This window comes from Armigeres subalbatus, chromosome 1 (assembly GCF_024139115.2).
Source record: "Armigeres subalbatus isolate Guangzhou_Male chromosome 1, GZ_Asu_2, whole genome shotgun sequence".
In the NCBI taxonomy this organism is placed as follows: Eukaryota; Metazoa; Arthropoda; class Insecta; order Diptera; family Culicidae; genus Armigeres; species Armigeres subalbatus.
In genome coordinates, this window is record NC_085139.1 from 189,471,186 (window position 1) to 189,495,790 (window position 24,605).

The following is a 24,605-nucleotide window of genomic DNA, read 5'->3' on the forward strand; positions in this document are numbered from 1 at the left end:
TCTTTGTTTAGATTACACGAAACCCAGGGATTGCAGTGTACATACTAAGCATTAATGTTTCTACCGATCGTTGGGAAGGGAATAAACATAATAGCATTCACATTTTGCCAAAATTAAGCACATCATATTAATTTACGCGGTCGCTCTCCGCAACGCTGGCGACAACCGCCATTAAACCCCGTCTAGGGTTGGATGGTTCGGTTATAATAACGATGACGCGTCGCGACGGTGAACTGCTACAGCAAATGTTCGCCCTCAAAATACGTAACATTAGAATTGTTCAGCTTCGCCATTCTTCATGTGTACGAAGCATCTTAAATGTTTGTGTGGTGCTTTGAAGGATCTGTTCCATCACAGTAAAACGTTACGTTATTGGTGATCGTGTACTAATAAGCGAGAATGAATTTGATTAGGTCATACATCACATTTTACTCCGATGTGTTAATTCCATGCCACAGAATTTCGGAACGGTAGAATGCTTTTAGGAGTGAGCTAAATGTGGACATTGTCCTAAAAAGGAATTTTTTGGATAAACGTGTTAATACAATTTGAAATGTTGTTTCTATGTTTCTTACTAGCCCAAACCTATGGCAATTGGAACTATATTGACTCCAATAGTTTGTCTTCAGCAAGTTTTAGTTGAAATATTGGCATACAGCTTGTACAATTTACTAATACAAATCATCTGAATATAAGATTAAATTCAGTGGCGCGAGACAATGCTAATGCCCATCAACGCCAAATCGAAGTGACTGATAACTGTTACATAAATCGTATTGCAGACGCTGATTTCTTGGTAGCAATTTAATGAATCGGAAAAGTATCACGTTTTCCGACGAGTTGCTTCCAGGGCAAATACCACATAAATCAAGTAGCTTCGTTCTGTTACCTGTTCATATGCTCCCTTCGCAGCAAGGTTGCTTTGAAAATGTGCTCTCGCGTGACTGGGTTACCGTTCATTTGATTAGGGTTTATGTATAGCTGGCTATGAATCACGCTTAAGAGCTAACCTCAGCGACAAAATGCAAGGTGGGGGAAAATTGCAATAATGAACGTAGCTTTCAAAACTGTAGGGAGAGTGGGAGTGAAATGGACAGGGTGGGTAAAACGGACACGGGTGGAATAAAATCACAATCGAACCGTTAAAACCGATTCTAATCCGAAATGTTTACATTTTTTATGCACAAACTGGCCCTGTTAACATTGTCCTGCTACTATGCGAGAATGGGAATTGTGAAGTGTCAATGGAAGATTCACATTAATTTTAGCTTTTCACGATTTTCTCATTTTGACTCGTGGTTTTCGTACAACAATAGTAGTTTGTGCAACAAGTTGCAAAAAGATGATTTTTTCAGCACGAGTCGTACTTTTATGCAAAGGGGCTTGCCGAGTTGAATAAATAATACGAGTGCTGAAAATATCGAGTTTTGCAACGAGTTGCACACGCTATTTTTTGCAAAGACGAAAAATTGACTTTAATATGACAAATCGGTATAAAAATTATACTTGTACTTGTATAATTCCTTCCAGAATTTACTCCACATGTTCATTCTTGCCAATCAATTATGTTGCTGCAGAGAACAATCAGATTCCACGTTGCCGTGCCACATTGCATAGTTCGATAAACCGTGAAGCGATAGATGTACCTACTTGCCTTTGGAATTTTTCATGTCCATCAAACTATTTCATTTATTACGCTCCGCAGAGAATACACTATTTGAACACTTACCCAAGCTAATTCTGCAAAATGTAGTCATGTTACTGTTCTGATGTTGGATTTTCACAATAGCACCCAAATGAGTGTTATAATGAATACTATGCAATCCATTTGAGTTGCATAATGTTCATTAAAGTACCCATTTCATTGGTATGGAAAAGTATGCCGTTTTATGACTCGAAGGCGAACTGTAGACCAGATATTATGATCAGGAATTGCAAAAAATATTTTCTGAACGCGTCGGAAATTAAAGCGAATAGATGTGCTGCAGAAATGAAGAAAATCCGTTTAACCGTTTTGAAGTTATTCGACTACGAACACAAACCAATTCATTTTTATATAGGGTCACCGGAGCTAATGTTAGCCAAAGATGTAACTTTGGCTCAACACGCAAGTTAATCAATAATTCAGCGATAATGCATTGCTTTGTTCGAAACAAAAAGTATGGAAATAAGATTGCTTATCACCTAACCATAGGTACGAGCTTAATTTTTATGTTATTATACTTGTTTTGAGTGCTTTTTTGGCAGCTTGCTGTAACTTCAAAAATTAATGTTGATTTTATTGTTCAAATTTTGGCGAAAAATAAATGCAAATTCATCTGAAGACTACATCATTCGGCAGTAAATTTGGTCAAGATTAAAATACCTAACTCACAATAAGTAATTGTAATAACAGGAAATAATATTTTTTGCAATTCCTGATCATAATACTTGGTTTACAGTTAACGTTTGAGTGATAAAACGGCCTACTTTTCCATACCAATGCAATGGGTGCTTTAATGAACATTATGCAACTCGAACGAGTTGCATAATATCTATTATAGCACTCATTTCGGTGCTATAATGAAAAACCAGCATTAGAACAATAGTTATATGACCAGATTTAGTTCAATTAACTTGGGTGAGTGTTCAAACAGTGTATTCTCTGTGTCACGTAATTAATGAAATAATTTAATGGACATGACATCAAATTATCTAAAAGCAGGTTTATCTATCGCTTTATGGTCTGTCGAGCATACAATGTGGCACGATAACATGGAATATGTTTGTTTTCTGCAGTAGCATGACATTTTGGCAAGATTGATTGTATGTGAAGTAAATACCCAGACAACACAAAATCGTATGTAATGCAACATAAGATGCTAAAGTGGAGGCGATATACGCACATGTTATATGGGGAAGTGCCTATATCGCCTCCACGTTAGCAGCTTATACAGCATCATATACGATCTTGTGTTGACTGGGTACAATTGTTACATTTTGGTACAGATTTATCACATTAAAGCCCATTTTTCCTCATTGCAAAAAATAGCGTGTGCAACTCGTTGCAAAACTCGATTTTTTCAGCACTCGTAGTATTTATCCAACTCGGCAAGCCTCGTTTGATAAACGTACAACTCGTGCTGAAAAAATCATCTTTTTGCAACTAGTTGCACAAACTACTATTATTTATTTCTTGAAAATGATAAAACAGATCAATGTTACCCCGGTGATCAATGTTCCCCCTTCATTTCATTTCATTCATTTATTTAGTTTACATCTAAACAGATAACACTGAATCAACAATTTGACGCCACAATACACGGTTCGAGGCCGCATCTCTCCATTCTCGGATACGCCCCACGCTCGCCAAGTCGTTTTGCACCTGGTCTGCCCATCTCGCTCGCTGCGCTCCACGCCGTCTCGTACCTGCCGGATAGGAAGCGAACACCATCTTTGCAGGGTTGCTGTCCGGCATTCTTGCAACATGTCCTGCCCATCGTACCCTTCCGGCTTTAGCTACCTTCTGGATACTGGGTTCGCCGTAGAGTTGGGCGAACTCATGGTTCATTCTTCGCCGCCACACACCGTCTTCTTGCACACCGCCAAAGATGGTCCTAAGCACCCGTATCATGCCTCTTCTTAATTTGGCAGGTTCGTGGCACGATTTTTACACTGCGCAATCCGTTGCGCTTGACCCTAAAGAGAGTTTCTTTTAAAACAGTGTCCTAACCCAAAATCTGGGCAGATAGGATCACTAATCACAAAACGATGTGGTTCCGAAGAACGCTAACTACGAACAGAACGTTTATTACAGAGTCCAAATGTGTTTTATATTACAAGCTATGTGTTGCTACATTTTCGCGTCATTGCGCATATACAAAGTGGTTTAATTTTGCTTACACTGGTTAAACGTGAGGGTATTGATCCGTGTGACAAATATAATTTATTGAGCATGGGAGAGTCGATGTGCTTGTTCTGCACAAGCATTGAAATAAGTAATTTGATCCGAACGCTTGGGGTGAAATTGCTAAGTTATGAGTTTTGTCAATCGTTAATACAATGTATATGACACTCCTCCTTTTACAAAAAAAAATAATTGAAGTGAAATGAAATTATTTTATTTTTGACAAAATTTTGGCGATTCTTCGATTTTTTTTTCTCTTTTCTTTTTTTTGTTTTTGCGAGTTTATTCTTTATGCTTTTACAATTCTATTTTTATGAATTACTGTTTGTTTGTTTGTGTTTTCATTAACAATAGTACAATTTGGGCTGTTGATTTCTTTTACAATATATGGGCCTAGATAGAATGGGTCTAATTTTTTACGATTTTCGTTTGTAATATAAATGTGGTCACCGATTCTCAGATCTATTGGATTAATTTTCTCGTTTACTACTTTTTGTCTACTTTCTTTTCGCTCTAGCAAATTGTCTCTAGCTAATTTGTTTGTTATATTCAGTTTAAATTTTAATTCGTTGTAATATTCCTCAAGGTTATAAATCGGCTCATGGTTTGACGTTTTTCGAAAATCAATTGGTAAATTTGCTTTATGTCCAAATACTAATTCAAACGGTGTAAAACTGTACTCGATATGGGGTGTTGTGTTGTAGCTGAATGTATAAAATTGAATCCAATCATCCCAGTCATCTTTGTGATCATTGGTAAAACATCGCAGATACTCGTTCAAGCATCTATGATTTCTTTCCAATGCTCCAATTGTCTGTGGGTGATACGCTGTTGAAAATTTTGTTTTATAGATAAAAGTTGGCAAATTTGATCAAGGACTTCGTTGTTATACTCTGTGCCTTGATCTGTTCTAAATTCCAAAATATTTCCGTAAATCAGAATAAAATGTTCGACAAGCGCCTTCGCTATTATTGCTGCTTCTTTTGTAGGTATTGGACTACAAACTACGTATTTGGTTAGATTGCATTGTAGTGTTAGAATATACTGAGTTACCGTTTCTCGTTCTTATGAACGGTCCAACTGTGTCCGCTGAAAGAACTTCGAAAGGTTTTGATGGTGTGGTAGTAATAACTTGATTTTCTTTAGTATGTCGGTGAACTTTATTTATTTTTCACATATTGCAAGACTTTACAAAATTTGCAACATCTGCTTTTATGTTTCTCCATTTGTATACTTCTCTTATTTTCAAATACATTCTGTGCTGTCCAATATGACCTGACGTCGGGGTCATATGGAAATTCTGAAGAACTTCTTTGATTTTTTTCTGTGTTGTCAGTAGTTTTGGAGGATTGAATAATATTATTTCGCATTTGGAAATGGCTCTGTTAGCGATTTCCTTGAATGTACTAGCGCTGATTTCTTTGAAAAGTTTATCTTCGAGTGAAATGGCCAATTTATCTCTTCTATATTTTATTAAAATCTCTTCAATTTTCAGAAGAGCATACTCTAGCGCATGACTTCCGTTATTCAGAGTAATTTCAATACTTCCCAATATTTTGTATAATTATGGCTGTATACATTAAATCTTACTTGGTTTCATGCACTTCGCAACCAAGCTTAAGGATTTTTCTGGTCTCAGAGGGCTTTTCAGTTTGCCAAGCATTAAGGTGATCAATCTTATTACTTGGTTCTTCTGATCTTAGTTTACTATTTGATTGTGAACTGTGTTGTTTTCTTGCCATTGCCCTAGTGTTGACTGTTAAAACTGATAATTTTTTCAGTTCATCTGAATTTGAAGGAATGCGCGAAAGTGCGTCTGCTCCTACATTACTTTTACCTGAAACATATTCAATTTCAAAATCGAACTCTGCTAAATCTAAGCGCATTCGTGTTAATTTGCTAGTAGGATTCTTCATGCCGAATAGATATACTAGTGGCTTATGATCCGTACGAACTATAAACTTTTTCCCGTGTAAATAACTTTTAAAATGATTGATGGCCCAATGTATGGCCGTTAGCTCTTTTTCAATTGTTGGTTTGTTACTTTCACCTTTTGTGAAGCTTTTGCTTGCGTAGGCGATTGGTAAATCATGGTTGTCATGTTGTTGTGAAAGAATGGCTCCACACGCTACGTTAGAAGCATCCGTAGTAAGGATAAAAAATTCTTTCGTAAAGTCTGGGTAACGCAAAATTGTCGGAGATATCAGTAATCGTTTTAATTTCTCAAAACTGTTTTGATGTAAATGTGTCCAAGCAAATTTTACACCTTTTTCAATAAATTGTTCAAGGGCTTTGCTATATTCGCAAAATTTGGCACAAACTTTCTGTAATAATTACAGAAAGCGACGAATCGTCGTATTTCATCCGCATTTGTAGGTACTGGGAAATCTTTTGATGACTTGGAATTTGCTATTGTCTGGTAAAATCCCTTTATCTGTAATACGATGTCCTAGATAAAGAACTTCTCTTCGAAAAAGTTGCATTTTTCAGGGTTGAGCTTGAGATTATAGTACCTCAAGCGCTCGAAAACCTTTTGTAAATTGTTCAGATGATGATTTACTGAACAACCTATAATAATTATATCGTCAATATATATAAAGGCACAATCAGGATATAATCCTGCCATAGCGATGTTCATCATTCGCTGGAAGCTATTAGGGCTAATGTTTAACCCGAAAGGTAATCGCTTAAAATTGAAGTGTCCAGATGAAGTGGAAAAAGCTGTGTATTTTTTTGCTTCCGGATCCAATGGAATCTGGTGAAATCCAGACATTAGATCCAGTGTAGTAAAATATTTAGCATTTCCTAATTGATCAAAAATTGTATCAATTCTTGGCAATGGAAATTTATCTGCCAAGATTTTTTTATTCAACTGGCGAAAATCAACGACCAGTCTCCATTTTTTGCTATTGTTGTCCGATTTTTTTGGAACAAGTAAAATTGGACTATTATACGGCGATACTGATGGTTCTATACAGGTTCTATAATATCGTCCTTCAGCATCTTTTGAACTTGTTTTTTTATTTCATCATTTTGTGAATAAATATTCTTATAATTCGGGATATAAACTGGAACGGGGTCCGTTAAGTGAATATTTTGAGTATAAAAATTGTTTGTGCTCAATTTCTCATCTGACATACAGAAGATGTCTGAATTTTGTTCGATTAATTTTTTCAAAGGTTTCTGTACAAAGTGGGGAACGTTTGAAAAATCTATTTTAGAAAGCAATTTTTGGTTTCGTTCATTATTTAAATTGGGTTTCGTCGCGATTTGTTCATAATTACAAAGTTCGTCGATGTCGGGGAAAAAAAAACTTCTTCACGTGATTCGGACTGCGATTTCCTTCCTTGTGGGATTAAAAGAACACGAACGCGTCCTATCGATAAAGCGTTTTATTTCCAACTAAAAAAAATACAAAGTTTGTTTAAATTTCAGGTAATGCAACTAGAACAAAGTTATAATGAGTGTTATGTGGACTGTATTTCAAAGTTTTTCAATCATACACCCCCCTTGGATCATCCGATTCAACATTGGGAAGCATACAGACCTTCGCCAGCGCTCGTCGATATTCACCACTAGCAGTTTTTACGGTAACGACCCTGACCACGCCATCCTTGCCAGGGTGTGTTGATATGATGCGTCCTGTTTTCCATAGCTGCGGTGGAACATTTTCGTCGCGGAGTAATACCAATGATCCGATCTTGATTTGTAGCACACCGTCCTTCCATTTCTGTCGTGTTTGCAACGTATGCAAATATTCTACAGACCACCGGTTCCAGAAATGTTCCCGCATACTTTGCACGTGCTGCCACCTTGATAGTCGGTTGACATTGACCTGAGTGTATGACGGTTCAGGAATAGCTTGACCGGTACGTCTAATTAGAAAATGCGATGGAGTCAAGAATTCTAAATCACTCGGATCGTTTGAGAGAGGACACATTGGACGTGAGTTCATAACAGCTTCAGCCTCAGCAAGAAAAGTCGTCATTTCTTCGTAGGTCAGTCTTGTCTCACCTACGACCCGTTTAAGCAAATATTTCATCGATTTTACTCCAGCCTCCCAGATACCGCCAAAATGTGGGCTTCTGGGAGGAATGAAGTGCCAGGATATTCCTTTCGAACTACAGAATTCAGCAAGCTTCTCATTATGTGCTTGGCTTTGAAACAATTCCCTCAAACTTGCCAACTCATGATCAGCGCCGACAAATGTGGTACCATTATCCGAGAAAAGGTCACTAGGCAGACCACGACGACTTACAAACCGTTGTAGCGCTCCGAGGAAAGTCTCTGAACGAAGGTCCGTGCACAGTTCTAGGTGCACTGCTTTCACTGACATGCACACGAATACACAAACGTATGCTTTATAAAACTTCGGCTTTCGACCGCTCTCCTTTAGAACGAATGGACCAGCAAAATCAATCCCGGTCTTTGAAAACACTGGAGAGGGTACAACTCGGTAGCTTGGGAGGTCGCCCATGAATTGATGCAACTGATGAGGCTTGAACTTGTAACACACGTAACATCGATTTATCACTTGTTTCACGATGGACTTCACCTTAATTGGCCAGTACTTTTGGCGGACGATCGACACTAGACCATTTTGACCTACATGAAGATGCATCTCGTGTAGTTGATGTATCAACATCCTGGTAACGTGGTGTTTCTCTGGTAGAAGTATCTGATGTTTTCCTTCGTACGGTATATGGGAATATTTCAGCCTTCCGCCGACTCTTACTAAACCGTCTTGATCCACGAATGGTGATAGTCCAGATAATTTGTTCCGCTCTTTTTGTTCCCCCTTCAGATTGTTGAAAAGATCTTCAAAACTTTCTGCCTGTACCAGCTTCAAAATCGTGTGTGTCGCTCTGGATAGTTCAGTTGCTGATAACGGATCATAATTTTTCTTCTTTGTTCGGACATTGTCAATGAATCTCCAGACGTATGCCCAGGCACGTTGCAGACGTGGAAATTTGCTAACACGCCCAAAATAAAACGCAGGTTCTTTACAGATGCTGACGAAAACACATTTACGTATTTCTGGAAGATTTTCATCAGAAACAACTGCCACTTGTTCTTCCAATAGATGGGATTCCCATAGTTTGGGTGATCCTCCCCACCATAGTCGATTTTCCAACAACTGCTCTGGAAGCATTCCGCGTGATAAAACATCCGCTGGGTTGTTTTCGGATCTAACGTATTGCCATTGGAAATTTGGTGTAAGCTCGATGATAGACACAATTCTGTTGCAAACAAATTCGTTGAGGACCAATGGAGATTTCTTCAGCCAATTCAAGACGATTTGAGAGTCTGTCCAGAGTGTAACACAGTCAAATGGGACCTTCAATGCTTCTAATGTTTTCCGAGTCAGTTGGGCTAGCACCAATGCACCACATAATTCGAGTCGTGGTATGGTAACTGGTTTCAGAGGAGCAACACGAGACTTGCTACAGAGGAGTTGTACGTTGATGCTGCTATCTGCTAATATACATCGTACATACAAACAGGCGCCATATGCGCGTTTAGACGCATCACAGTAACCATGTAGTTCTATACGTTTTGCTTCGTTAGGAATGACGCATCTCTTCTTCTTAATATTTCGTACGGACACCAACTGCTCCCGAAAATTCATCCAATTTTTCATCTGTTCCTCCGGAAGCTCGTCATCCCAATTTAGCTTCAATCGCCAAAGTTCCTGCATGGTAAGTTTGGCAATGGTTCCTACTGGGCCCAGGAAACCTAGCGGGTCATATAAACGTCCTATCTCCGACAAAACTATTCTTTTTGTTGTTTTCTTTTTTGTAGTCAAATGTGGCACATTGAAGGCGAAATAATCGTCACTGGGATTCCAGATTAATCCCAAAGTTTTAATGGTATTGTTTACCTCTGATGCCTCGAAATCCACTTGCTTCTCTTGAAGTTCCGTTGGTATGGCCCGTAGTACTGCGGAACTGTTGGAGCAGAACTTGTGGATCCCGAATCCACCTCGCCGCAACATCTGCTTCAGCTGCTCGTAGATTTCAAGAACTTCAGCCTCCGTTTGTCCGCCAGTAATAAAATCATCAATGTAGCTATCTTGCTTAACTACCTGTGCTGCTAGCGGGAATCTCTCTCCTTCATCTATAGCTAGTTGTACCAAACTCTTTGTAGCGAGATATGGAGCGCTGGAACAACCATACGTAACTGTTGTAAGCTCAAATGTTGTCATGTCGTTCTTGTCATTCAACCACAGGATGCGTTGATATTGTCGATCTTCTACATGTACCATTACTTGACGGTACATTTTTGGTACGTCTGCCGTCAAAACCACTTGGTATGTACAGAATCTCAGTATGAGAGTGATTAGGTCGCTTTGAACTGTTGGACCTACCATTTGCGTATCGTTCAGCGACACACCAGTCGTCGTCACTGCTGAGGCGTCAAAAACCACTCTGGTTTTTGTTGTCGAGCTGCTCTCTTTATATACAGCATGGTGTGGGAGGAAATATCCTTGCTTTGGTTTGTCACATACTTCTTGCATGTGTCCAAGGAGCAGATATTCATTCATGAATTCTGTGTACGCTTTTTGTTTCGGCGGGTTTTTGGTAAAACTGTTGATTAGTTTTTCGAAGCGCAGTTTGGCATTTTCATATGAGTCGCCAAGTTGTGGCAGTAATTCGTTGAAAGGCAATCTTACGACATACCGTCCTTCACTGTTTCGACTGTGTGTATCCTCGAAATGTTGTTCAACAGCACGTTCTTCTGTGGTCATCTTACTAGTGATGTAACCTACCTCGAGTTCCCAGAATTTCGAAAGGGTGCGGTTGATTTCCTCGTTCGTGGTGTTCAATTGACAGGTTTTTCTCGTATTCACTATTCTTGTCGTCCTTGCAGGTCCGCTGACCACCCATCCAAATGCCGTCTCAGCCAACGTTGGAAAATCATCACCTAACTTCAGTCGTCCCTTCTTCAGTATGTCGTAGAATACTTCAGCGCCAATAATCATGTCGACCTCATCAGGAACACAGAATGATGGATCAGCCAGCTTAACGCCACTTGGAAGTGGCCACAAATGAGTATCTATCTTGCTGGAAGGGAGTTCTGTGATTGCAGGCGTAACTAAAAAATCGAGAGTAGCGAAAAATTCGCCATCCCTGGACGACACTTTGGTTTGGACAATTTTGTTAGTGCTCGTTGCCATTCCATTTAGACCACAGATTACAATCGGTGGATCTATGACCGAGGGTCGTATGTTCAACCTTGAAGCTAACTTTTCCGTTATCAGATTCGACTCCGAACAACAATCCAATAGGGCTCTGCATGCCATAGTTGTATTTCCAGATCCGCTCACTATAACCTTCGCAGTTGATAAGAAAATATGCTTCGAGACGATTAGAGTTTTTGTGCAGCAACTGATTGTGCGTTGTTCCATTGTTTTCGGCTCGGCTTCATTAGTCGTTGATCGTTCTGGGTGATTCGGTTGGTCACATTCAACAGGCTTCTTAGGATCTTCGGAACGTATATTGTGTAGGTAGCTGTGGTGACGTTTACTACATGTTTTACATTGCTTTTCGGTCTTGCAATCCAAAGTACGATGCCCAGCACGGAGGCAATTGAAACAAAGGCCGCTCTTTTTAACTTTCTCGTAGCGTTCAGCGACTGATAGCTTCTTGAAAGACTCACATTTATATATGGTGTGAGAACCGGAACAACATGGACACATTTCTTTATTTGTTTGAACAAAAACCTTTTGTTGCTTGGTCTTTGCTACTATCTGCGGTTGGTTTGTTTGTGTTTGAGCGGACAACTTTTGAAGAATGCGGCTACGATCCTTCAGGAAATCGATCAAACCAACATAATCGGGTTGATCATCACGAGATAAAGAGGATTCCCATACCTTTCTTGTTTCTCTGTCAAGTCGTTTGCTAATAATATTGATTAGCATCATTTCCGATAAACCTTCCACTGGAAGTTCATGGTTCTTCAGGGCATCGACATGCTTGGTGCATGTTTCTACAAGCTTCCGTAATTCTTCGCCATTCTCTTTTGTGATTTTAGGGAGATTGAAGAGTGCGTCGATATGTGTATCAATAATCAAACGTTGATCCTCGTATGCATCCTCCAACATTCGCCAGGCAGAATCATAATCATTATTATTAATTATATCCTGATCTATCTTGCCTGATGCCTCTCCAATCAACGAGTTTTTAAGATGGTATAACTTGATTGCCTGTGATTCGTTTGGGTATCGACTCATTACTGTACGAAACATACTCTTGAACGCGTACCAATTCTCCAACTTGCCATCAAAGGTTGGAAGAGGTACCTGTAGATGTGGAGCACTGGTAACCACAGTAGGTCTAGGCTGATACTCCGAGGCATTGGCATTTAGTGACAACGTTCGATTGGTATCATTTTTCTGCTTACCGGCAATCATTGTTTGCACATCAACGTACAGTTCACCGTGCAATTTTTCGAAATTTAGATACTTTAGTTTGAACTCACCTCTCTTATCTTTCGGGATCTGTGCAATAATTTGCGTATGCACTGCGTCAAACTCGTCATAAGCTCGTTGAATGGTTTGCAATTGGAGGCTTAAGTAATGGATGTTGTTCGCTGCCTCCGTTTTGATCGACTGTTGAATACGCAACAATTTCTCGAATATTAGATCTTGCCGATCAGTCATGTTTTCCAAAACACGATCCATCTCTTCTCTCTGCCTCCTATAGAGTTCCGATTGTTTTTGATAAGCAATGCTGAGCGATAAATCCTTATTCCTTTCAGCCTCAGGTATGGAAAGGTCAGCTTCGCTCAACACGGGAAACTGATTCGCCACCTGAGCAGCAACTGTATCTTCTTTATCCGCAACGCAGGGTAACCGTGTCTTCACCTGTTCTATAACAGTAGCGACCGATTCTTCTCTACCGGCAGCATAGGGTAACCGAATTGTCACCTGTTTGGTCACAGCAGTATCCGCCTCTTCTTTATCGGCAACGCCGGATAACCGTTTCGATACCTGAGCAATAGCGTCAGACGTTTGCTCGGATCCGGAAAAAGCCAGATCTAGATTCTTCTTGCTTATTTCACTTTTCTTCACTTTTGGAGTATCGAATTCACTTTTGTTCAGAGTAACTTCTTTTTTAGATTTTGGGTTCTTCCTTTTTCCACTCATGTTCGAGTTTCAATCCATGTCCTTGTCGTTCGGAAAGCCTTGTGCTTTCGCTTTTGCTGATCAAAGGGATACAGCAATCCTAATTCGGGAAGGCGTAAGCTTCCGCATTTGCTAACACGCGATTACGTGGCAGCAATCGTTCATATAACCACACTTTTAAAGTACTCAAAGCATTGTGCTATAATGGCCGACTTTGCAACACACCGACGCGGTAATTACGTTTTGACGCGGCACGAAACTCAGCTTCTTACATCCAAACGATATCAAATCCGCTTTGAATCACCGGGAAATCGCGAAGTCTCCACATCCGGCTCCGAGAGGACCAAAATGTCGGGGAAAAAAAAGTTCTTCACGTGATTCGGACTGCGATTTCCTTCCTTGTGGGATTAAAAGAACACGAACGCGTCCTATCGATAAAGCGTTTTATTTCCAACTAAAAAAAATACAAAGTTTGTTTAAATTTCAGGTAATGCAACTAGAACAAAGTTATAATGAGTGTTATGTGGACTGTATTTCAAAGTTTTTCAATCAGTCGACAACGGGTTGAAAGTTCTGTATTTGTGCTTGTTTGTCAGTTGCGTTGATAAATTTTATCATAGCATTCGTTGGAGATACTATTGTATTTCCACAAAATATTCCAGGTAAAATTTCCTGTGAAAATACTATAGAATCAGAAGTAACTTTGAAGTTTGGTATTCTGCGTACTACTTCACACCTCGGTGGGAGAATAATGGTGTTTTGGAAACTATCCTCGATTGGTATTGAAACAACATGATTTTGGTAATTGAAATTTAATAGCCAATATTCATAGTCTATAGTACATCTGTGTTTGATAAGAAAATCCCGTCCCAAAATACCGTCTGTTGGTATTGGGAAATCATTACCAACTATCTGAAAATTATGACTTATTTGAAGACAGTCATTGAATCGTAAGTTAGTAGTAGTTTCGGCAATGGTTTCAGATATTCCATTGGTTATACCTGAGAGTTTATATTTAATATTTCTATCAATAGGTTGGTTAACAGATATTTTCCCACTTTTAAAAAGTGAAACGTCGGCTCCACTATCAATTATTAATGTACATTTTGAATTGGTCATATGTACATCTAAAGTAATAAAATTTACAGCGTTTACATTTGTTAAGTAAATTACGTTAGACGATGCGGGTTTACCTGCATCATATGTTGATCTAAAAATTATCGTTATTAATACTTTGTATATTACGTGAAAGATCCAGTTGATGAAAATTGGTTGGTACAGGAGGTGTATGAGATTGTGGTCCTGCATCTTGGGATATGGAATTTGGAATAGAGGTGTTATGAACACGTATTGCATCAGTTGTAAAGATTTGCCTTCGAGAATTTGTATGGTACCTTCCGCCACGTCCTCTATTTTGATAATAGTTATTCGTATTATGAGGAAAACTATTCCTGAATTGCAAATTATTTCCATGGTAGTTTGGTTGAGCGTTATACTGACCTCTTTTAAAGAAACGAGTTGTGTCGTTTCGGTTGCTATTGAAGCGGCCTTTGTAGTTATGTTGCGTTTGTCTGCTTTTGAATGTTAACAATTGAGCAGATTGACATGAAGTGTTTGCAGTATTTTCCAAAACCTTTTGCGTGGCTTCCTTCATGTCCTTAAATGTACCTGCTTTAAGAATGAGCTTTGTCTCAGCCGAACCAATACCATTAATTAAGGTATCTACTCCAGCTTTTGTTGACATTGCTGTTGATACTGTATCAGGAATTCCACTATTAAGGTAGACAGCCTTCAATTTTATGGTAAGTCTTTTCCACCTCGTCGCAGAATTTTTCTGCAGTGTCTTTTGCTTCACTGCCTTCAGCTTGGCCAAAATATTCTCCGGTGTGGTTTTATCCTCACATCTTGTTTTAACGTCAGCAATAATATCGTCAATCGTTGCCAATCTTTCGGTAGACCCAATCTGGCTTTCCCCGTAAGACGTGTCTTCAAAAATCTTGCTGCTGTTGCTTGTTGGTTCGCCTCCGTTAGATCCTTCAAAAGATTTGCGGAATCCAAAAAGCATCGATACCGTCAGCCGTTCCATCGTATGGCTGTACGATAGATGTAGCTACTTTATAATCAAACGGCATTGTGACTTGTGGTTTAGTGTTTAATTGTTCAAATTTGAGTTTAAGAATATTTCGAATTTCAGATATTGAATTTCGAGATGCTTTAATTAAGAAGGTTAATTCCGTATCCGGTATAGTATCTTCTTCTTCTAGTAACCCCCTTTCAATTTGGTTATATAACTCGTTTGCGTAGTTTAATTTAGCCTGAAGAGTGGTAACTGTGAAATTTTTATTAATGGATTTTTTAAATTATTTAGAAGTGTGTTCAGTAAGCCAATGTCGTCTTGTAAAGTCGACATTGATAAATATTTCAGCTAGATTAAATATTATACATCAGCTATATTTGCGATAGATGCTGCTTTTCCCATGGCATACCCTTTACGCTGCCAGCGTTTCTTCAACGTTTTTCTCAAGACTAAAATGAGTTGAATATGTAATTTTCATTTTGTTCTAGGTGTTCAACTATGTTAATATTATTTTCGCCTTTTTGATCTACTTTTGAATTTGGTTTCCCCATCGTAATATAAATGTACAATATTTAATACACAATAATTATAATAATATTATTGTTATTATTATAATTATTGTAATACGATGTAATAGTTTGAGTACTTCACCTTACTGAATTTTCCAGAACTCCAGCTGCTGCATTTTCACTCCACTGGTCTCGGGCTGGTGTTTTTTGGCATCTGCATTCTCTTCATCGCCTTGCTCGTCTGCTGTACAGATTATCTTCCGTATCTTGGTATCTGCATTCTCTTCATCACCCCTCTCGCCTGCTGTATAGATTGTCTTGCAGATCTTCGCATCTGTATTCTCTTCATATCCTTTCTCGTGTATCGAACAGTTTGATTTTCACTTCACTATTTTTCTCGTGCATCGTAATGATCGTTCACGCATTTTACTAGCACTATACAATTATTTTGTATTGTTTTGCACATTTCACTAGCATTGTACGGATTGTCTTCCTCTCTTTTGTTGTGCACCGTGCCGATGGTTTTAAACCTCTGTGCTAGCACTTAAATACTGGCTGCAACGATTGCGACTCAATTCCACGCAAACCATCTCTTCAATTTCTTAATGGCTGTTTTTTCTTCATTCTCGGTAAACTGTTGCACTGCACTAACTCTGGCCGGTCGCCATATCATGCCTCTTCTTAATTTGGCAGGTTCGTGGCACGATTTTTACACTGCGCAATCCGTTGCGCTTGACCCTAAAGGGAGTTTCTTTTAAAACAGTGTCCTAACCCAAAATCTGGGCAGATAGGATCACTAATCACAAAACGATGTGGTTCCGAAGAACGCTAACTACGAACAGAACGTTTATTACAGAGTCCAAATGTGTTTTATATTACAAGCTATGTGTTGCTACATTTTCGCGTCATTGCGCATATACAAAGTGGTTTAATTTTGCTTACACTGGTTAAACGTGAGGGTATTGATCCGTGTGACAAATATAATTTATTGAGCATGGGAGAGTCGATGTGCTTGCTCTGCACAAGCATTGAAATAAGTAATTTGATCCGAACGCTTGGGGTGAAATTGCTAAGTTATGAGTTTTGTCAATCGTTAATACAATGTATATGACAGCTCCTTTTAAGAGGCTCGGATGCTTCAAAAAGTCCTCAGAGCATGTATAAACTTTATTGAATTGGAAAGCTTCACCTTATATATCCAGTTAGTTTTAGGCCCTTTTTCATACTTATGCGTTATGCTTATTTTCACTTACAGCGAAGAAAAAATGAGGGGTACCTCTCAACAAAAAGGTTGAGAACCGCTGACTTAGAACATCTAAATCACAACTAATGGATAGTTTGGATGCTCTTGATCGTCCTAGTACCCATATCCTGGCATGTCCAATATTTTTCCTGAGTGGAACAGTCAGTTTTGAACATTTTTGGTAAATAAGCTAGGCTCTATCTCTTAAAACGATTTTTGACAACTGGTTTTCATCTTTGGTCATATATGACCCATCCGTTTTGAATCGGAAAGCAGGCGGGCTGTGCAAGAGTGTTTCCTTTGCCCAATAAAGCAGTTTACAGGACTTATCTGTTTTCGCACATTAAATAAACGGATAACAGTCACACTAATTTAACATTTATATTAAATTCCCCATTCTTCATTAGTAGATACAGACAAGATCAATCAAAACGTTTAAGGACAATATTAGAAACACTCGTTGCCATTTACAACTTACGATTTTAATTTGAAGTAGCACATTATAATTGCTAACCTTACGGCTGTTATGGACCTTTCATGAAAAAGCATCTACCACCAGAGCTAAGATTAGCAAAATTTGCTGAGGTCTATTAGTGATTTTTGATGGGTACAATAAGAGATTGTGAACAATTATGGTTGTTTTTGACTACCGTAAACCGGGGGAACATTGATCTTTTTTTAAAATTGTTTTGTAAATATTTCCCCCGTAAGTGAAACCATGTCTTTTTTAGTATTAATCTGTTCTTCTTGATTATTTTATAATTTTGAACTTGTTTTAACAATCCTTCTTGTCGAGTTTTTTTATTTTTCAATTTGGGATAACTTTGATCATCAAACGTTTCGATTATTTATCTATTAAAAATTACATTTAAAAAAACAGCGAGTTGATGTAGATGAAACCATAGAAAAACCAACTAAACTAAATAACGATTATATCGAACTTTTTATAAAAGGCTCGGAGACCTATAAAAATATATACCAATCGACTCAGCTAGCCGAACTGTGCAAATTTATATCTACTGTGTGTGTATGTTTGTGTACGTATGTGTATGTGTGTAGTAATCCTTACCCGAAATTCTCGTAACAAGTTGCATTGAGTTTTTAACTACCGGCCTTTATTTTAAAAGTTATGAAAAAATCGTAAAAATGTCACTTTATAACGTCAATAAAGCGAGTGTCTGTAACCGCCTTAAGGAAGATAATTAAGGTTGAAATCCCTTACACTGAGGCGATGTGCATCGATTATTTCGAGCCGTCCCATCATCCCCACTAGTGGAATTATCTGGGTTTTTTAACAATAAAATCAATATTTTCAAAGAAAAAATACGAGCTTAGCTAATATATTTGTTTTGAGTGCTTTTTTGAATTCAATAATTAAATGTTGTTTTTATTTTTCAAATTTTGGCGAAAAATAAATACTATCCGAAGATTATATCATTACATAGCAATAGTGACAAAGGGAAATATTATTTTATTCATCTCTTGAAAATGGTGAAACCGATCCATTGCTTCTCTTATCAAAATTGAACCATTTCGACCTTGACTATTTCAAATATCTATCTTCCTTTAGTAAGGATAAACGTTGCTTTCGCTTCCACATCTCTCTGCGAATACGATCAAGTGCTGAAAGTGCTTAAATTTAATGTGTATCCTTGCGAGAGCCAGTAGCAGCAGTAAAATGAAGAAAATCTAATAATAAATGATGATTCACAAAAGCATGCCGCACACTATCGCTTACACAGTTTGTCCTCCATTTATACCCAGCGGATCATAACGGTCGGAATTTTTATTCATCTCGTTTCCGTTTTTTCCTCTTCCAGAATCCAACCGACGGAGGCCAACGGCGAGCGGATATCCAACAGCAGCAAAATTTTCCGGCGGAGAGCGATCATTCGAGCCGGTGAACGATGAGGAATATCCCGCTCAAAATTGAAGCAAAAAAAATGTTGCGCTATCATCAACCGAGAAATATTATCATAATAGTGATTTATTCGATCGCCAAATGGCTCGTGAAATTTGTGCAGTAGACAAGGGAGAACAGAACAGTGGACTATCGGACCATCCCCGGCCGGTACACTCGCCGGCCAGCGGTGGAGAATTTTTGGCTAATGGCGAAACTAATTAAACGTAATTGCTGCGAAATTAACACGGGTGATAAAAAGGAAACGACGATTTCATGAATATAATTTTAAGTTCGACTCCTAGTGATAGAAAAACAGGTCAGTAAAAACCATTTGTTGCACGTTGTCTGCGTTGAGTCGGGGTCGAATTCGCTATGCCGAGAGTCAAAATGGCACATCCGATGAAAATCTCATTTCATTTTGTTTAAGCCCACTAATAGCAATTTTCTTATTTTTAATCAAAAAGGCAAGTTTGTTTTTATAAATCGATCTGAGAATGTTTCGGGTAATAAAAAAATGTTAAGTATTATGAAAATAATTAAGTAATAACAATTTCCTTCACCTCATATTTTGGATATTTAGTTCGCCACTCGCTGGCACTCCTCATAAACATTTTTTACGCTGTTGTAATTCCCAATCTGGGGGCGTCGTATGCTGTTAGAATACAGTGGTTTCGGTAGGGCCTGCTACCGGCTCGAAACTATTGCTATAGTTTTTATAAAAGTTTAAAAGAGCTCTCTGTCAAACTATACATTATCATAGCCAGGCCCGCAACTTAGAGAAAGGTCGTCAAGTCCCAGGATATGGATCAGTAGTGCCACTGCCCCTGTGTCAATCAACATTAATTTCACTGAAAAGAAAAAGTATTATCACATGTACCATTCTGACTCTCAGCGTAGCTTTGCATTGGATTTATAATTGCCTCTGAACCAATTGCCCTGACGCAAATTAGTAAAGCTCGTTATTTCCCAATAATTAACATCAATCTGTATAATCTAATTACAGCTTCCGAAAATCGATTTCAAGCAATGGCCGCAGCAGCAATAGAGCAATACAATTGAGCGGCGGCACAACTCACTAATTTCAGCTCAAGCCCGGAGCAATCAATAATGAATAATGCTACTGATTTCTACTGGGAATTGTCACAACTGATAAGGCTTAGCAATCTCAGCTACTATAATGTATCAAATAGTGGCGAAACTTCGGTGACACTGGATGCGGTCGACTGCTGTACCACTGAGCCGAATTTTTCAGAGTACCTGGATGCCCTGCCAAACGACAGGGCTGGATTGTTAGCGTTTTTATTTCTATTTTCTTTCGCAACCGTTTTCGGCAACTCGCTAGTCATCCTGGCCGTTATTCGGGAAAGGTATCTTCACACGGCCACAAACTACTTCGTGACCAGCCTCGCAGTGGCGGACTGTCTCGTTGGATTGGTCGTGATGCCATTTTCCGCGTTATATGAAGTGCTGCAGAATACGTGGTTCTTCGGAGAAGATTGGTGTGATATTTGGCGCTCGTTAGACGTATTGTTTAGTACTGCTTCCATTCTGAACCTTTGTGTGATATCTCTTGATCGGTACTGGGCCATTACGGATCCATTTTCCTATCCGATGAAGATGACTCGAAAGAAAGCAGCTGCCCTAATAGCAGCAGTGTGGATATGCTCAAGTGCGATCAGTTTTCCCGCGATCGTGTGGTGGAGGGCCGCACGAGAAGGCGACATGCCTCCTTACAAGTGTACGTTCACCGAACATCTCGGTTATCTGGTGTTCTCCTCCACCATATCGTTCTATCTTCCACTGCTGGTGATGGTGTTCACGTACTGTAGAATTTATCGAGCGGCCGCCATACAAACGCGTTCGCTGAAACTGGGAACTAAGCAAGTGCTGATGGCATCTGGTGAGCTGCAGCTAACACTTCGAATACACAGAGGTGGTACCACTCGGGAAAGACCGAATCATCAGCAGCAGCAGCAGCAACAACAACATCAGCATCATCAGCATCAAGACCATCAGCAGCATACCGCCAATTCAACGCCGGAGGAACCTGACGAGGAACCACTCTCGGCGCTGCAAAACAATGGCCTTGGAGCGCGCCACCGGACGCACATGGGCAAGAACTTTTCTCTGTCGCGAAAGCTGGCCAAGTTCGCTAAAGAGAAGAAGGCCGCCAAAACACTCGGCATTGTGATGGGTGTGTTCATAGTTTGTTGGCTTCCATTTTTTGTTGTGAATCTGCTCTCCGGGTTCTGTATGCAGTGTATAGCGCACGAGGAAATAGTGTCGGCCGTGGTCACGTGGCTGGGGTGGATCAACTCTAGCATGAATCCGGTAATCTACGCTTGTTGGAGCAGAGATTTCAGAAGGTGAGTAGATTGAGTAATAAAAGGAAAATTTTCTGATCTATTTCATGGGCAATTAGAAGCAATAGCCGTCAACAAAATATATTTTAAGATTAAAAGAGCTTGACCGACTACCCTATGACATTATTAGAAACGAATCAACTGTTCTTTTCAAACTAATCAAATAAAGCTAATCTTCAGTGTAACTGGTAATCCCAATTTCACATTTCTGTCTACCACATAAAAAAGTAGTCAGGGTGTAAGTGATGATGTACTCACTCGGGACTTCCACATAAGGCTGAATCACATAAGGTTGAACATGCAAGGCTGAAAATCTGAAATCTCATATAAGGCTGAAATAATAAAAAGCTGAAACACGAAAGGATGAAGAATCGCGAAAAACACATTTAAATGGAAGAATTCACATTTGACGTAGATGGGGGCACAAACGGAAATAAACTGAGCTCTTCTTGCAACTCCTAGCTTGCTTTTAAATATGATTTAAAATTTTCCTTTTTTGTGTCCGCACTGAAGAAGAAATTTGGAGGTAGCATAACAGGAACACGAATTTATTAATTGTTCTTAGCAGGGTTTGCAGAAATCGCTCTCAATAGATAACGAACAACGATAAAAGAGAGACAAAGACTGTTCCGATCCGAATCATAACAAGCCATGGTAACAAATTTATCAAACTTGTATACAAGTGCGAAAAAACAGAATCGGATAGGCAGCCCCCACAGAAAAATTGTGATTCTCGCTTTGTTTTCGCACATTTCGTGTTGGTTACTGCACAGCTGTGTAGAACAAGTTGAAATGCATCATCAGAGCCAGTGTTCCCCGCATTTGGAGCTTTCTAAAAGAAATTTATCATGGGGTATAGTCACCGACGAACCGACGTGTCACTTAATGGAAAATAATTCAAATTTGCTGCCCACGACGCCATGATGAAAAATCACCGAAGTCTACCGCCACCTCCATAATGGCTCGCGAAGTTTTCATAGCTCAGCCACCAACCTACGTTCATTAACATTGCAGCGGAGTTGTGTCTTAGCTCATTTGACAGGAGCGATCGCCCGCAAAAGCGAATGACCGTTAAAAAGTGTGAGACAATCAGAGAGCGCCAGTGACACGTCGGTTCGTCGGTGGTATAGTCTCCCGAATCAGTTCTCTATCATGACAGCTGGCGAAAAAAGTCTCTCGCGGTATGCTACATATCGTATACGTATACAGAGATGATAAGTGAGAGACATGTTCATTCTCCTTAGGATTCAATCCCTGGTTCTTAGTTCTTGCTTTTGGCTTTTGATTCTTGCAAAAATTACTTCTATCCAGCTTTATACGTTCGCTATAATGGCGGATGCTATAAAAAGACATTAACAGTTTTTGATTCTCATCCAGCAAGCATTGCACAGTGTTTTATTTCGTCGTTTTTACGATCGAAATACAAAAACTCGAAAAGTGTTGATTTTTGATATAGGGTTTGTTCACAGAAGTTTCGAGATATTCAGGAGCGCATCTTTGGATAAAAACAGTTTGATGATTAATCCCCCTAAAATTGAATTGAGAAAATTATTTTTCCACCAGAATGAGATAGACACATAGTGTCTTCCGCAAAGTTGTATCAAATTGTAATATCTTTGCTGAACATGCCGAGTTTCTATCTCTTATATATAACAAACTTGAAACGTTTTATGTAAAAACCTCTTCAAAATCATATTTTTCATTTTAACTCTTTCCAATGATTTTTCCCATTTTCCGTCTCTTCTAGGAAGTTGGTAGGCAAGCAAAACAACATGTTTTTGCTAAACATTGTAGCATTCCATCTTATATACAAAAAAAGTTATCTTTAAATTATACATATTTTTATATGTATTTCTACTTATAATTACTCCCTTAATTGCCAAAAGTCGCTCATTTCATCTTTCGACTGACATTGAAAACTTTTGTCGACAAGAGTCTTCTCGATTGCTGTGTTAAAAACTTGTAAACCCATGAAAAATCATAATATTTGAATAACTTTGGTTTTATAAGAGATAGGAAGTTACAATGTTCAGCAAAACATGTATTTTTGCTGGTTTGACAACTTTGTAGAAGAGACGGAAAATGTGAAAAATCATTGGAATTAGTTAAAGTTAGGATAATGATTTTAAAAGGATTTCCACATAAAACATGCTTGTGTTGAACTTAGTTTACAATTAAAAACACACTAATAAAGATTGAAAAAAAAAACATAAAACATGTTAAGTTTATTATACCAAAAATATGGAAACTCGGCTTCATAGCCGCATTTGTTTTTAATAGCATTTGTTATAACATTTATTTGCCAGCTGTTCTGTTTCCAAATTTAACTGGATTTGTATTCACTTTTCACTTTGTCATCGCTTTCACAACTTCACTAAAATTGTTTTAGTATCTTCTGTTAGAAACTTCCTTCGACTTCTCGGCCAACCTCTGGCTTTTGATACAACGGGATCCAACGAACTTAATGATCAATGCCTCAGTTCCTCAATGCGTCCTAAAATTTACCTAGATAAGCAGATGTTTTAGCTTTTTTGACCCTTCCTTCGGAAGTGTCTATAATTTCACTTTGTATGCGTTACGCAGGTGTGTTACGTATTAATCTATCAAGAAATCTCGTGAATTATTAAATAAAATGTATGGTATTTGAAACAAATTCACTTTGATATTGGAAATATAATTATAACAAATGATATGATATGGAATTATGCCTATTTTTCTGATTTGTTTCAAAGAAACAAATGATTTTAATTGAGGAACATATAGAAGCATGTACAAAAAAATATTCTTAGAAAAGCAAAAACGTAAAAATTGAAAGGGATTTCAAAAATTTCTTCAGTGGAAGCTAGATAGCAAATGTGAGCATGTTTTGAGACACTAATAGATCACTTGTATGCATGTATGTGTGCAAATTCTGAAATTTACTGCCATAAAAATCTCGCTCATTTTTAAGGTATTGAACAAGTTTAGTTTTACCAAATTAGGCATCCATAAGGCGAAATATATGTTATTATTGAACGCTATTGAGTTTCGCTCAGATCAATGACTGATTTAGTTAGTTCTGGATTAATTAATATCGAGGTCTCTGGAAATTACGAGTACAATATATGCAGCCAGCGTTACGATAGTTACTAACCATGTCACAATAGTTATTCAATCCGACGAGCGCCTTATAGATAGGCAGCATGAAGTAGAGTACGTTATCATTCGTTAAGTTGTCACTTAACCCATGACATCCGCCTTTGGGTAGGCAATTATTCTGTCACTTTCACGGTAAATCGCCGTGGGAAGCTGAGTAGTTTGATCTCGTTTTAAATACTGGAGTCTGGAAAAAATATCCTTATAACTAAGGAAGGGTCAAAATCTCACTGTAGGTGGATTAATCTGGGTTTTAATCAAATCGAAACGCTTCGACATGTGTGCTGTGTAAGTTAATTGTATGTTTGACATCACACGAATACTTTTAGAAATTTGAATTTTTTGAATTATTTTTTATGAAT

General features: G+C 38.5%; 1 protein-coding gene across 1 annotated transcript; it reads left to right on the forward strand.

Annotated features, from left to right (window-relative positions):
- The first annotated feature begins 9,445 nt into the window (after positions 1 to 9,445).
- Positions 9,446 to 21,115, forward strand: LOC134205617 (dopamine receptor 2-like). The gene is made up of 3 exons (XM_062681031.1): positions 9,446 to 9,585; positions 18,663 to 19,061; positions 19,749 to 21,115. The coding sequence occupies exon 3, from the start codon at positions 19,853 to 19,855 to the stop codon at positions 21,113 to 21,115; it is 1,263 nt and encodes a 420-aa protein (XP_062537015.1). The 5' UTR covers positions 9,446 to 9,585; positions 18,663 to 19,061; positions 19,749 to 19,852.
- Positions 21,116 to 24,605: the final 3,490 nt, after the last annotated feature.